This window comes from Moschus berezovskii, chromosome X (assembly GCF_049115385.1).
Source record: "Moschus berezovskii isolate FMDL1 chromosome X, NW_MosBer_1.0, whole genome shotgun sequence".
Lineage (NCBI taxonomy): Eukaryota > Metazoa > Chordata > Mammalia > Artiodactyla > Moschidae > Moschus > Moschus berezovskii.
The window spans coordinates 67310458-67326606 of record NC_142488.1 but is presented as its reverse complement, the minus strand read 5'-3'; the positions used below and the strand labels follow the sequence as shown (position 1 = coordinate 67326606).

The window sequence follows — 16149 nt, the reverse complement described above, 5'->3', positions numbered from 1 at the left end:
GGTGAGAACTCAACATGTGTCTCTACAACTACCACAGTACCTAGATCTAAGTAAGCTTAATTAAAATAGAATGTGTGCTAAAACAGTTTGAGTCTAAGAATGGCATTTATGACCTTCACCCTAATTTATCTAAATTCTTCAAACATATTTTACAGGGGAACTAACTGGATAACCTTCACACAGAATGAGTGCATCTGTGAGAGGATAAATCTTTGAATACATTAAGAAGCAAGGTCAGAATATTATGATAGCACAAAACAATTTAAACTACAGCTTCATTTCTGGTAGTGGCCATAGTAGTTTTATAACTACTCATCAGGCCAAGATTAACGATTAAGTTTTAAAAAGTATTTTCAAAGATGTCGACTACCACCACCAGACTTTATCACATAAGGCAACACATGCTGCTACAAGTCATACTATTTCTTTTTGCCTATTAGAATAAGTGACAATTATCACTTATCTGACAGAAGTGGTACTAATTGTACTGAAAATTACATTAGAAATTCTGTGCCAACTGAGGAACAAAGGTTAAAACTTCCTGAGACATGTTTATTTTGCTTAATCATGTTGGTTACATGCATTTGAATACTTTTAACATTCTAAATATGAGATGTTCAAATTTAATCAAACAGTGGCACTATGTAGTTTCTAATCTTGGAACCTTTTATTGAAATGACATTCAATCCATCTGCAGATGAATGGATAAGAAAGTTTTGGTACATATACACAATGGAGTATTTCTCAGCCATCAAAAAGAATGCATTTGAATCAGTTTTAATGAGGTGGATGAAATTGGAGCCAATTATACAGAGTGAAGTAAGCCAGAAAGAAGAACATCAATACCGTATATTAACGCATATATATGGAATTTAGAAAAATGGTAACCTGAACCCTGTATAAGAGACTGCAAAAGAGACATAGGCATTTAGAACAGTCTTTAGGACTCTGTGGGAGAGGGTGAAGGTGGAATGATTGGAGAGAATGGAATTGTAGCATGTATATTATCATAAGTGACCAGTCCAGGTTCGACGCATGGATTTTCCTCTGTTCATTTCTTTGCATTTGTGCTTTTTTAATAAAATTCTTTTTTAGAAAAAAAAAAAGAAATGACATTCAAATAATTTTTCCTACTTAAGACTTAAAAATTACTGGTTTTGGTACATTTAATGAGAAAACAGGACATGTTGCCATAAGAGCAATTCTTTTAGTATTTCATATATCGAGTAACATTCTTCAAATGTTTGCTTAAATATAAATCCTTATCTACATCAGGAAATTCTGGAGATTCCTAAAGGTCACTTACCTGATAACCTACATTATAAGTGAATTTTAGAAATCTTTTAATTTAGCCAATGGGCTTCCCTGGTGGCTCAGTGGTAAAGAATCTACTGCCAACTCAGGAGATGCAGGTTCAGTCCCTGGGTTGAGGAGGTCCCCTGGAAAAGGAAACAACCCATTTCAGTATTCTTGCCTGGGAAATCCCATGGACAGAGCCTGGTGGGGTACAGTCCATGGGGTTGCGAAAGAGCTGGATGCAACTTGGCAACTAAACAATTAAGCAATACAGATAGGTCACTCAACTCAAATTTCATTCTCTGCTTACTTGAGCACTATAACAAACCACAAGAGGCTTACTTCACAGCCTTTGAACAAGGAGTAAAGCAGCACATGGTTTAAGATATTGCACTTTATTCAGTTACTATCTTACACATAAAATCCAATGTTATAATGAATTCAGGACACTCCACAAATCCAGAAGTTGGTATAGTTACAGAAAGCCAACAGCAGAGGTCACTAATAGATAAGTGAAAGTAAAACCACATCTCACAGATCCTTCAATAATATCATAAACATCTCAAATAAATATGCTGAAAAGGTTATTAAGATAATTGTACAAAGGGAGCCAAGGAGCTAGCTAGTCTTCAGACATCTTAGGAGTTCACTTGATAGGACCAGTTTTCTCATGGATCTGGTGACACCTTATGTTATCTTGGCAGGAGTTAAAAGGACTTAATGGCAATTCCAAATATAAACATAAACGAGACTGAAAAGTAGATATAACCAAGATATGGACACCAAAATGACCTAAAGTAAATGACCTAAAGTAAATCTGTGATAAGTTATTCATGAACTGTAATTTCAGCCTACCATAAAGTTGACTTCCAGGTGATAGCCAAACTTTCCTTTCAAACTGCCTAAGACAGAAAAGCTATTCAAGAAGTTGTACAAACCCCACTGCCCTGGCCCCTCACTCACCTGCACACAGAGGTGCATCAGCCTGGCCTACAGCTCAGGCTCATGTCAGCACAAAGAGGGCAGTATAGGGCATTAAAAAAAATTGTACAGTGTTTTGACCTTAATATTAATACAAAGGTTAAATAAATAAAAGCAATCAAGCTTGGTTTCATTTACAAAAGAAACAAACAAACCTACAATGAAGGTTTCAAGTATACTTTATTTCTTCAAACATGCAATATTTTAATGGGTACATAGTACTTTTACTTGGCATTAATTATGAGTTGATTTTGAAACAATTCAGTATTAAACCAGCTGGGATGATTACTGTTCTCTCCATTCCTTTGGGGTGACTCTGCCAACAGGCGATGGGTTCCATTCTATTCCAATTTGCGTTGCCGTCTGTAAGAATTAAAATGCCATCAGTTATCACTTATGTTGAAAACAGAGTCCATGTTCCCTTGGAGATTATTTCCTAAAGTGGCAAAGGTATTCTGCTCTACAGGTTAAAAACACACAGTGTCCTCCATGTAGGCCAAACCTAATTGCTATTCTAATTCTCTAGGGTAGTGCTGTTCAATAGAACTTCCAGAGATGACAGAAATGTTCTGTATCTGCACTGTCCAATACAGTAGCCAGTAGCCACATATGGCTAGTGAGCAACTAAGATGTAGCTAGCATGACTGAGCAAGTACATTTAAAAAATTTTTTAATTAATTCATATTGATATTTCACATTTCTATACTACCTCCTCAAAATATTGTTTCACTCAACCACAACTACCTAAGTACTGCCAAGGAGGACATTTGTAATATCCCTTCATCAAGGAGCACTTCACCTCCAAAATTGACCCCAATAACACATTTGTTCAACATCTGTTTATTCTTCTAATTAAGTACACACTTATTTTAATAACATACCTGATTTCAGGAAGATCAAAACAAGAATGAAAAAGGCCTATTAATAAAGTGTCTTTAATTATTAAGGCAAGGGATATCTTTTAAAATCAATTTATATCTTTATTATAACTTTAAGACTCCTATTTGAATCAGCAAGTACAGTAGGTAAATAAGACTGGTAAATGTTAGATGTAAAAAACTAAAATATTAAAAGCAAGTCATTTTATATCTTATCCATCAAAAACACCGTACTCAGTTACAAGGGTAGAATGCAGAAGACCGACTAAGCAAAGAAAGGTGACCCAAGATGGTGAAAACTCCGGAAACCATATAACAAAATGACTGATAGAACTAACAATGTTTAATATGAAAGAGAAGATCCAGAAAATATAAAAATTTTCTACTATCTAACGGCTGATACATGGAAATATGATCAGAATTTGTGTTGCAATGGAATGATGGGTAAATATGGAGAAGGCAGATTTTAACTCAATAGAAGATCTTTTCAACAGCTACACAATATGGAAAAGACTGCCTTTTGATCCATAAGTAACTTGTTATTGGAAATGTTAAGAACAGATGATGAACTAATACTCAATGCTGAGGAAAAATTCCTGCAATGAGTGGGTAATTACGTTAGAAAATCTCTAAAGCCCCTCCTAACTAGAAATGTACACTACTGTGTGAAAACATTTTGAATACATAAACTAAATGGCAATAAGAAAAATCTAAAACAGAGATTATCAGTCAATAGTACTTACATATACCCATACAGCAACACAGAAAGTGGCTCCACTAGCTAATACGGCATTACCATATTTGTCATGGAAATCAGGTGCACGCTTCTGGTGGATCTGCCTTGTCACTGCTTCCTGAATGCTTTGAACTTGAAAAAAAAAAGAATACAGGAGCATATCTACCAATTATCAGGAAAAGAGAACATTTGTAATTGATATTACCACTTATTGCCAAGGAAGTTACTCTATAGCATTATGCAGTATAATAAAATGTTAAAACATTGTAGCTAAAAGCCAAGTTGCATACTTTGAAATGCTTCACAAATAAGATGAATCGACAAATGGATAATATGTGATATAACAGTGCAAAATGTTCGTTGTAGAATTTACATGCTGGGTATGTGCGTGTTCATTAGACAATTATTCCAACTTTCAATATGTCTGAAATTTTCCCCAATACAATGTTGAGTGGGTAAAACAAAGAACAAGTGATGTCAGTAACATCCATGATACATTGGTATTTGTATAATCCTTGAACTTGGCTCCTACTTCATTAATCTGAGCATTTATGATTTTGATTTTCACAAAAGTTTACTCAGCAGTGCTCAACAACTTGAAAAGTATAATACATAGGCACTGTTCTCAGGTAACTTCCAGTCTAGATAAGGCTATTATATACACAGACACAAGCCATTATAATACAAGGAAGTAAAATGTTAGCTAAGCACTTTGAATAGCAGGTAGGATTTGGTTACGTAGATATGGGAAAAGGAAATCTGAAGAAAGCAGAAACAGAAAACCCAGTGTACTATAAAACCAATCACGTTTGAAGGATAAGTAGTATAGATTAGTGCATGTGTGCTGCTGCTGCTGCTGCTAAATCGCTTCAATTGTGTCTGACTCTGTGACCCTATGGACTGTGGCCCACCAGGCTCCTCTGTCCATGGGATTCTCCAGGCAAGAACACTGGAGTGGATTGCCATGCCTTCCTCCCAGGGATCTTCCTGACCCAAGGATGGAACCTGCAGGCTTCTTATGTCTCCTGCATTGGCAGGTGAGTTCTTAATCACTAGCACCACCCGGGAAGTCCCTATACATTAGTAACAGAAAATGAAGCCACTTTTTTGGTGGAGATAAGTTTCTGAGCAGAATGAAAACACTAAAACTTTGCCATTACTGTTATTTTAGTAGAAAGAGTTTCCAAACTTCCTCTGGAGGCACTTGGGGGACTTGGAAAAGAACGAATACTAGAAAATGCTTATTTCCAGCTGCTTTTTTTCTTCCTTTCCAATCTAAGTAGCAGATCCTTATTGTTTCAGAGCCTCAAAAGGTATTTGAGTATGTAATGAAAATCGTATTAAAGAATAGCAATGTTGCCCATTCATTAGCACTTACGAATATAATGGCTTCTATGTGATACAATGGGTTCTTTCGAGAGTTATTTGACCATTTAATGGTTTTCTTAGGTGCCTTACAGGGTTTTGTCACTTTTGGTTACATTTTGAATGGGCAAATCTACAACATTTCATTCTGTTCTAGAGCAGTTAAAAGTGAGCATGTGAATTCTGCATTGAAAGTAACAACTCCCAAACCCCTTTCCCTGAGGTCCAAGGCCCTACCTTCTCAAAAGGCAAAGAAAATAAGATTAAACAGTTCTGCAACACCTCATGACTTCAACACTCATGTCACACAAGTGGATTTCTTTAGACCTCTTCTCTGTGACAAAAAACGGTTCAGTTACCACCTATTGATAATTTTATATAAACCTCAACAACTCCATGAGGTAGGAATATTTACTAAGCCCCTATTTTACAAAAGAGGAAAATGAAGTTCAGAGACGTTAAATTATTCGCAGAAAGTGAAAGGGATAATAGACGTGGCTTTTGGAATATGAAAAACCAGTCAGGCAACTATTTTTTCGTTATTGTCAAAGGTGCTTCAGTGTTCCGTACACAATCTAGTAATACTTCTAATGACTTTAAGCTGAAAATAAAAAGGTAGCTAAAGAACTCAATGGTAATTGCTTAAGGTCACTTTTCATTGTAAAACTGTTCAAGTTACTCAAGGTCACCTTCAGTGCAAATGAAGTATGGAAATGACTTCTACTTCTCCAATCTAGAGCATTCTCAATACATCTGGTTTAAAATTTTCCCTGTACTTATCTAACTTTTAAGTAAGAATAAAAACAACCACAATTATTCAGTTAATAATCCACAAAGAACATAAATGCTAAAGTGCTACCATTTAACAGGTAGCAGCACTGCAATGAAACCAGGAACTGGATAAGAAGCTCTTTCGCGGGTACATTGTATCCCCAAAGCTAAAATTTACGAAATTACTTAAGGAACAAGAAGTGTTCACTAAGTGTCCCCCTTGAAATCACAGGCTACCGAATAATGAAACAGAGCAGGGTTATGACTCCAGTAACAGAAAGAGAGCTGGGAAACCAAACAAAATTAGGCTAATGCTAAGGACATCTTCCCAATTACTTAGGGTGAGGCTGCAGATGGAAGGAAAGGGCACGAGAGACCACGAGCACAAAAGGATAAAAGCTGGTTGGAAATAATCTGTTCACAATTTTTGCTCACCTCTCAGACGACTTAGTGCGTTTTTGGCCAAGGGAAACATCCTGAGGTGAACACAAAATGGCTGCGACTACAGCTGCTGGCCTCTAGCGACTCGGCGTATAGTACCCTTGCAGACTCCTGAAAAACAAAATGGCTCTCTACTGCGCTCTTTAAAAGAGATTTGACGAAATCTCTCGCGAGACCTGTAAAAACCTATAGAATTTATCCTTTTTACAGCATGGAAAGATACACGCCTTTTGGGAAATGTAGTTTCACGCTTTATAAATGACTTATCAGGGTATTTACTGAACAATGAGAAAATCGCTTGCCTTGAAGCCAGGTTTAGGGCTCTTTAGAGGAGAACTGTGGAGAAGGAAATGGCAACCCACTCCAGTGTTCTTGCCTGGAGAATCCCAGGGACGGCGGAGCCTGGTCGGCTGCCGTCTATGGGGTCGCACAGAGTCGGACACGACTGAAGCGACTTAGCAGCAGCAGCAGCAGCAGAGGAGAACTGAGACATTAATCTTAGACTAGTCATCGAAAGCCGGAGAAGGCAAAGGCACCCCACTCCAGTACTCTTGCCTGGAAAATCCCATGGACGGAGGAGCCTGGTAGGCTACAGTCGATGGAGTCACTAAGAGACGGATAGGACTGAGCGACTTCACTTTCACTTTTCACTTTCATGCATCGGAGAAGGAAATGGCAACCCACTCCAGTGTTCTTGCCTGGAAAATCCCAGGGACGTCAGAGCCTGGTGGCTGCCGTCTGTGGGGTCGCACAGAGTCAGACACGACTGAAGCGACTTAGCAGCAGCAGCAGCAGTCATCAAAAGCATCAACTTCAAAACAGCGTTCAGAGGCTTGAGCTTGTATCTCGCTCCACACTAGCCAGTACTTTCTGCTCCCTCCAAACTTCCTTTATTTCTTTTTTTGTTCCCTATTACTACCTACTGATACGTTTAATTCTGAAATGATTTCAAATTATGAGGAACGCAAAAACAGTAAAAGGAATTCTTAATACGTAGAAAGATCTATGATAAAGCAAATTTAACAAATGGTTGATCGTAGAATCTTGGTTGTGTGTGGTCAGAATACAATTATTTCAATATTTCTGTATGTTTGGACATTTTCATAATAAAATATTATCAAAACCGTGTCTCTTATGTCTCCTGCATGGCAGGTGGTTGCCACCTTTACTCTCCTATAAAACTGAAGAGTTCCTCCACCTTTCTTTGTCTTTCATGGTATTAATTTTTTTCTTACTTTTCAGTTCAGTTGCTCAGTCGTGTCCGACTCCTTGCGACCCCATGGACTGCAGCACGCCAGGCCTCCCTGTCCATCACCAACTCCCGGAGCTTTCTTAAACTCGTGTCCATTGAGTCGGTGATGCCATCCAACCATCTCATTCTCTGTCGTCCCTGTATTGGAGTGTCATTGCTTCTAGTCTTTTCAGTGAGTAGAGCTAGAAATATACGTTATGAATGATAAATTTATGCAAATACTGCTAATTCCAGTCCAACCCCCAGAAGCTCTTTTTCACTTTCCCTAATTTCATATTTGTATCTCCCTTCTTACACAGTGAGAATCCTAGCTCTCAACTTCAATGTTTTTACATATTACATTATACAAAATATATTTCCAGAATTGTTATATCACTACGAAAAACAAATCTATTTAGTAGAGTTTAAGATTTGCTTGTAGTTATTTTTTTCTTTAGACTAATAGTATATAATCAAAATAGTGTGTTCATAAATTATTCAGATTAGTTCTATTTTTGTTAGTGCAGTTGTTTTTCTTTTGAAATAGAGTTGTGCTCCCTTTTTTCTATTTTGTATTCAGTTTTTTTAACCCATTCTTACTGATGTGATTGTTAGATGCTTAACTAATTTTTAATTGTGGTAAAATATTCATGACATAAAATTTACCCTTTTAATCTTTTTAAAGGATACAATTCAGTGGTATTAAGTACATTCAGATTGTTGTACAACTATCACTACCATTCGTCTCCAGAACATTTTTCATCTTGATTTGCTCTTATATTTTATTTTAAAAACATTAACATTATTCCAAAAGTCAAAACTATACAAACTGGTATACTTAGAGAAGTGTCATTCCCTTCCTTAACTGTTCCACTCATTTCCTCCAACTCCTGTAGGAAACCAATTTCATTAGTTTCTGATTTAAGCTTTCTGTGTTTCTTTTTGCGAAAATGGTTAAACATGTATATATTTTCTTATTTCCTCTTCTATTTCTTACAAATGTAGCATAATATGTACATACTTTTGCATTGGACTTTTTGCCTTTAACAATAGATCTTGAAAATCCATATCATTTACACAGCTCTTCCTCATTTCTTTTCCTTACAGTTGTGAAAAATTCCAAGGTATTTATGTTCTATAGTCATTCTCCTACATTTGAACATTTAATGGTTTTGAGAATATTTCAAGTAGTGCTGAAATGAATAATTTTGTGTACATATATCTTATTATTGGAGTAGATCCCCAAAAGTGGGATTGCTGAATCGAAGGATAAATGTATTGGATATGGTTAAGTTATCCTCCATTTTGCGTAACTACCAGCAGTGTTTGAGGGTTCCTGTTTCTGATAGACTCAATGACAGCACGTATTGAATTTTTGCCAAAATGATAGTTGAGATTTCTCTGTGTACTTAAAAACCTTAATTTTTGTTAAATTCACATGCAGTAAATTTCACTTTTTTTACTGTAATATTCTGAGTTTTGACAAATGCAAACAGTGTATAACCACTCCAACAATTAAGGAGAGAAAGGTTGCACCCTCATAAAAAAAATCTCCTTGTGTGGCCCTTTTGTAGTCAATCCCTCTCCCCACCTCCAGTCCCTGATAGCTACTGATCTGTTCACTTTCTAGAATGTCACATAAATGGAATGATATGGCATGTCCAAGTGTTTTTTTGTATTTTTCATATTATGAGTGTCTCCTAACGTTTTTTTTCACCTCTCTATATCAAATCAAATCTCTTCAGAATGAGCTCTTTTCCCTTTCATGCCCATCTCTTTGTCTCTCCAGCTTGATGAAATTATTTTCCTCTGTGTGTGTGTGTCCCACCACGGCCTAAAAGAATGGTCATATGATATTCCAAAGCACGAAAATAAATCCAAATTACAAGCGATTGATTTTGTTGGTGCTTTTCCTCTTGAATATATTATTCTTCTTCAATAAAAACATCCCAGTTTTATAACTCACTATGATAAACAGAACTGGGACAAATAAATGGAAAGTTCTTCTTTGAAGGATTTTTGTTATTTTTTAGAAAAGGGATTTGGATATTTAAGACAGCCGATTATGAAACAAAAACTTAAAAAAAAGACCTAAGTGCTTTCTTACAACCTTAGTGTGGCATCCACCCCTCAAACTAATGACAAGTTAAAAAAAAGCATTTGCTGTCTATAATCAAAATATAAGTCCTTGTTGATGCCCACCTCATACATCCAAAAGATTGCGGTGAATAAGCACTTTAGAAAATAACTTTTGACATCTGCTCTGATCAGCACACGTGGCACCGTCTTAAAAAAAATCTCCTTCAGCAATATTGTTTTTCCTTTCTTGCTTTTTTACCTTTTTAGGATTTGAAACACTTTGGAGGCCAAATGACGGGCTTATGATAGGTCTTATCAATTATATGGCTGGGCAAAATTTATCTAGAATAGTACACGAAAGAGGTGGGTTTCTTTTTTTTTAATTAATTTAGTTTTTTATTTATTTTTGGCTAGGCTGAGTCTTTGTGTCTTCCTTCCTGGGCGGGGAGGTGTGGTGGTGGTGGTGGAAGGGGCGGGGGTGTCGGACGCTTTCTCTGGTTGAAGGGAGCAGGGGCTACTCTCTAATTGCGATGCTCGGTTTCTCATTATGGTGGCCTCTCTTGTTCTGGAGCACGGACTCTAGGGCCCGCTGACTCAGTAGTTGTGGCCTGCGGCTTAGTTGCCCTTGCAGCGTGTGGAATATTCCCAGACGGGGGAAGATGAAACCATGTCCCCTGCATTGGCAGGCGGATTCTTAACCACTGGACCACCAGTGAAGTCCGGTCGATTTCAAAGGCTTCTGAAAGAACCTGAGGAGAAAATATCCTGTTTTAGTAACCTCTGCTGCTACTGCTGCTGCTAAGTCACTTCAGTCGTGTCCGACTTTGTGTGACCCCATAGACGGAAGCCCACCAGGCTCCCCCGTCCCCGGATTTCTCCAGGCAAGAACACTGGAGTGGGTTGCCATTTCCTTCTCCAATGTGTGAAAGTGAAAAGTGAAAGTGAAGTCGCTCAGTCGTGTCCGACCCTTAGCGACCCCACGGACTGCAGCCTACCAGGCTCCTCCATCCATGGGATTTTCTAGGCAATAGTACTGGAGTGGCTTGCCATTGCCTTCTCCGGTTTAGTAACCTCAGGGTATCTCCAACACCTAAAAGCCGCAATGCTTCACAACTGCGCAGGCGCATTTAAAGAGCCTACACCCGCCACCTTTACGTTTAATGAAAGGGGTGGTCCATCATCCTCAGCGGACCAATGCAAAACCTCCAGATTATCGTGTTTGTATTGGCTAACGGAGACCAATTGGAAGTGAGCCGTCTTTTAGCGGGCGTTTGGCAGTACAGCGTCGTGACGTTTTGTGAGGGGACTACCGACAGGGCTGAGCTGGGCCAATGAGAAGGGGACAGGGGGCTGGTTTGCCTGTTCTCACGCCCAACCAACCCTCAGACCCAACCCTAGGGAAGTTTCCCTACTAGGCGGGAGAGAAGGCGAACATGGCAGCGCGTTGGTGGCGTTGGTATGTCTCTGCAGTCATGGCGGTGGCACTGCTGCTCGTTTTCGGGGTTCCCTCAGCCTCTGCCCAGAGAAAGAAGGAGGTGAGGACGCTGTTTCCAGCAGCACGGGCTTTTCTGAACGAGAGGGGCTTGAGAGAATCTGTTTTGGTCTTCCCGATCCCTTTCCTCGCCAGTTCTGTGTCTTTGGTGGCTTCAGTTCTGCCGTTTTTAGAATTGTGGGGTTCGCAAAAGAAGAAACCGTAACACTTTGTCTTCTGGGATTGTCGAGTCTAAGAGTGTGGCAGAGTAGGTGACAGCCTGGCTTCTGTAGGCCTGTGGATAAACTGAGCTACGAGTTTTGACACTTCTTTGAATATGGGCCCCATCAGGTGGTGGAGGGAAGTTCGACTTTAGGTTCAAGGGATAGAATATCTGGCTCTGCTGTCAATAGCTCTAACTTCCTTTTAGACATTTAAGAACTATATATTATGTAGCATTTTCACTTCAGGAATGAGAGGATTAAACAGAAGAGCGGAGCTATGCCACATTTATTTCATTGTCCAAAAAATTGATTGAAAGCAATTTCAGTTCAGTCGCTCAGTCCTGTCCAACTCTTTGTGACCCCCATAGACTGCAGCACGCCAGGCTTCCCTGTCCATCACCAACTCCCGGAGCTTACTCAGACTCATGTTCATAGATTTGGTGATGCCATCCAACCATCTCATCCTTTGTCGTCCCCTTCTCCTCCTGCCTTCAATCTTTTCCAGCATCAGGCTCTTTTCCATTGAGTCAGTTCTTCGCATCAGGTGGCCAAAATATTGGCGTTTCAGCTTTAGCGTCAGTCCTTCCAATATTCAGGACTGATTTCCTTTAGGAAGGACTGGTTGGATCTCCTTGCAGTCCAAGGGACTCTCAAGAGTCTTCTCCAAAACCATAGTCCAAAAGCATCAGTTCTTCCGCGCTTAGCTTTCTTTATTTACTGGAGTGAAGTTCTTAAGCCATTTTCAACCATTTACCATATATCAAGCGCACCAGCCATTGTTCTGGGAACTTAGTATACATAAGTGAACAAAACTAAGGTCCCTCCTTGTGCAATTTACTGGCTTTGACAAGTGGAGGAGATACAGTGTTAAGCAATGTTTACTCACTGTTAAGCAATACAAGGTGAGGATTTTTAACATTATTGTTTTGAAACATTTGTGACTTAGAGCCGTTTGTTCTTAAGAGCCTTACAAATTACTGGCAGTTGTTTATGCGCTCTAATTTTATAGATGAGGAAACCTAAGGCCTAAGCTTACACGGGTAACCGTTGAAGAACAAAGACTAAGATCTTTGGTTAGTCTTAAGCTATTTCCTGTATATTTTGTGCTTCCTTTTGTACACAATACCTGTGTGTGCGTGCCTCCTAAGTCGCCTTAGTCGTGCTCGACTCTTTGTGACCCCAGGGACTGTAGCCCACCAGGCTCGTCTGTCCGTGGAATTCTCCAGGCAGGAATACTGGGGTGGGTTGCCATGCCCTCCTCCAGGGGATCTTCCCAACCCAGGTATTGGACCCCTCATCTCACATGCACTTTAAAAATGCTATTTAATCGGCTCAGATGCTTGTCAACTTGAGCTGAATTTTAAAAGAACCTGCCTTCTCTGTTGATGAATATTTGCCCTATTCCATTAAAAAAAGTAGCATATTAAAACGAGTTACTTATTAGCTTGGCAAAAAGTGAAGTTAAAAATATACAGTATACAAAGTGTACAAAATGAGCAAGCTCCTATACTGGAACTAGAAATTGATGGGCTTTTTGAGGAAGATTCCAAGTCAGTTTTTACGTGGAAAACAAGATGTAGAGCGATACATAGTTTTATATTCTGGAGACCTTTTATGTTTAAAAAAACCCTACAAGTTAGGTATACGTAGAAAGAAACCTTTGTAACAATATAGAAGAGTGGCTATCTCTGGATAGTTGGGATTGTTCATTAGCGGAAGACTTTAACTTTTTACCTTGTATGTTGGTATTGTCTAAATTTCTACAACCACCACTTACCCTTTTTAAGTAAAAAAGTGTAGATTTTTAATAACCAGTATTTCTACTAATTAAATTATTTATTCATTTAACCTCTCACTAAACTAGAAGCAGAAGAACCTAGCAGGGGATAAAGTACTTTTAAAAGGGATTAGCAATGAATTGTGCACTTTAAAATTGTTAACATGGTAGATTTTATGCTATGTGAATTTTATCTCAATAAAATTTTTTAAGGAATCAGATTCTAACTCCCCTCTCACCGTGCCCACTGTTCAAGACTGTTAGTGCTCTTGCAAATTTATTGCCATATCTGTCTAACTGATCATCCTTGAACTCATCCTTCGTAGTGTTGCCAGAGATGCTAAGGAGAAAAACTGAAAACCAAACGGTTAAAAAAAGGTATTTTGCAAAGTACAAGAGAACTTATATAATCTGTTTCTTCACAGACTCATCTCAATTCAGGCTCCTCCCTGTACTGGCTGCAAGTCATGTGGGATCTTAATTCCCTGACCAGAGATCGAACCTGGGGCCCATGAGTGAAAGCATTGAATCCAAACCTACGGGCTGCCAGGGAATTCCCTGGAAAAGAGTGAATGCACAAAGCATACCAAAACATTAAAAAATGGTCTTAATAATGCTAGGATGGCAGATAGTTTTCCCTCTGTTTTCTCAGTTTTCAAAATATTGTGTAAAATTTTAAACAGCATGTATGTTAATGCAATCCAAGTGATCTTTAGCCAGTTACTCTGAGTCTCATTTTCCTTATCAGTAGAATGGGAAAATGCCTATTTCTTTTCATATTGTGAAAATTAAAGGAGATGGGGCTTGTAAAGTGCCTAATATAATATCTGGCATGTAGAAGACACATGAATGTTAGAAAATAAAATAAAATTGTGTTCCTCTGCAGTATACATTTTTTAAAAAATTATTTGGCTGTGTTGGGTCTTAGTTGTGGCCTGTGGGATCTCCATTGCGTTATGTGGGATCTTTCATTGAGGCAAATGGACTCTCTAGTTGTGGGAGCTGGCTCAGTAGTTGTGGTGCATGGGGCCAGTTGCTCCACAGCATGTAGGATCTTAGTTCCCCAACCAGGGATCGAACCCTTGTCCCCTGCATTGCAAGGTGTATTCTTAATCACTGGACCACCAGGGAAATCCCAATATAAAACATTTTTCAATTGATCTTTTTGTGTTAAGATTTTATGAAGATTATTCAGAAAATAAAATTATCTGCATATTTTGACAAGGCAGGCAATACTGAAAAAACTTCTATATTCTCTTACATTGCTTTGAGAACTGATACATAAAAGTGTCACATGCACAAAACCCCAGCAATTACTTAGAAAATACCTTATTACCAAGAACCAAAGGCTCAATAGCATTGCAAAACAAGAAAATTGAGACATTGTCCAAAAATAAAACATCAAGAAGAAGGGATAGTGGAATATTTTAGCCCTATCCAGGAAATGTGTATACCGAGAATGGCGCAGATAGCATTTAAGGATTACAAATACTCTCTTCTGTTTACTGTCTTTCTCCTTCAGTGTTTATCTGCCAATTATGTTTCCAGATCTATTCAGTCTCACTCTTAAGTTAAGGATAGAATTGGAAATTTATTCCTTAACCAGGAATTTTTTAGACTAATATTTGTAGACTAGTGGATTATTAGGAAAGCTAAAAATCAAGAATTTTTATGAATAAACCATGATGTTCTAGAACACAGATACAATGAAGTAAGTTTTGAGGGAAAAGGAGGTGCATTTTAGAGGAATTCAGACCGGTGATGCTTAGCTTTATTCTGAAATTTAAAAGTAATCTTAATGGCAGGATCAAAATTTAAATGATAGTGAATTCTTATATGCTATCTTTGATAAGTGATATTCAGTGATAGGAGAATTTGTAATTGTTAAAGCTTAATCTACTTTGCTAGAGCTAATTGAGATATTATGCAAGGAAGTAGAATAAAATTAAACTGTTGTTACTGTAATTTCTTATACTCCTAAAAGTTTCATCATACTTGATTATTACTAACAGAATTAGAGATATTAATTGACTTCCTGTTAGTGGGATTATTTTGTGGCCATTCTAATTTACACATTTCAAGAGGAGAGAAAGACTTTACGCTTACTTAATTTTGTTGGTATTATATTTAGATCGTGAATATTATCACTCTTCTTTTTGTTTTATTTGAGTACTTGAAAGTAATGTACTCCAAGAAGGGGAGAAATAAATCTAATGTTTTTTCATAGTAAACTTTTGTTTTTAATAAATATATCCAGTGCAAATTTTAAAACTGGATGGATATATTTTCTCAAATGTTTTTTTAAAACAATTAGTGGAAAAAGTATTTGAAATAGAGTTCATTCCAAATCAATTACTACTTTGAGTTGCTGAGTTCGGTTGATAAATCTCTTACGTTCATGTACTATCATCCTTGGAAATTGTGTTTCTTACTAATAACTTTAAAGTTGTAAATAGTAACTAGAAGGACCTAAAGAGCACAGGTGACATTTTAACTGTTTATGTTTTAAATATATATATGTGTGTGTATATATATATATATATTTTTTTTTTTTCTGTACTGAGTCTTCGTTGCTGCTTGGACTTTTTCTAAAGTTGTGGACAGTGGGGGCTACTTTCTAGTTGTGGTATGAGGGCTTGTCATGGTGGTGGCTTCTCATTACAGAGCACAGGCTCTAGGGTGCACAGGCTTCAGTAGTTGTGGCAAGTGGACTCAGTAGTTACAGCTCCTGGACTCTAGAGCACAAGCTCAATAACTGTGGTGCACAGGCTTAGGTGCTCCCTGGGATGTGGGATCTTCCCAGACCAGAGATTAAACCCATGCCTCCTGCACTGACAGGGTGGATTCTTTACCACTGAGCCACCAGGAAATCCCCTTAACCCTTAACTTTTGATTATTA

General features: G+C 38.1%; 2 protein-coding genes across 3 annotated transcripts in view; one reads left to right on the top strand and one right to left on the bottom strand.

Moving 5' to 3' along the window:
• Nucleotides 1-1675: 1675 nt before the first annotated feature.
• COX7B (cytochrome c oxidase subunit 7B) lies at nt 1676-6585 on the bottom strand. The gene is made up of 3 exons (XM_055393380.2): nt 6463-6585; nt 3899-4023; nt 1676-2640 (listed from the first exon to the last, which is right to left on the bottom strand). The coding sequence occupies exons 1-3, from the start codon at nt 6500-6502 to the stop codon at nt 2563-2565; spliced, it is 243 nt and encodes an 80-aa protein (XP_055249355.1). The 5' UTR covers nt 6503-6585; the 3' UTR covers nt 1676-2562.
• Nucleotides 6586-11163: 4578 nt separating this feature from the next.
• Nucleotides 11164-16149, top strand: part of MAGT1 (magnesium transporter 1) — a 50999-nt gene continuing 46013 nt past the window's right edge. The window contains exon 1 of one of the 2 annotated variants that reach the window (XM_055438078.2): nt 11164-11313. In XM_055438078.2, the coding sequence (XP_055294053.1) occupies nt 11212-11313 (102 nt within the window). In that variant the 5' untranslated portion in view covers nt 11164-11211. The remainder of the gene's footprint in view (nt 11314-16149) is intronic. The other variant, XM_055438079.2, reaches the window with a different exon arrangement.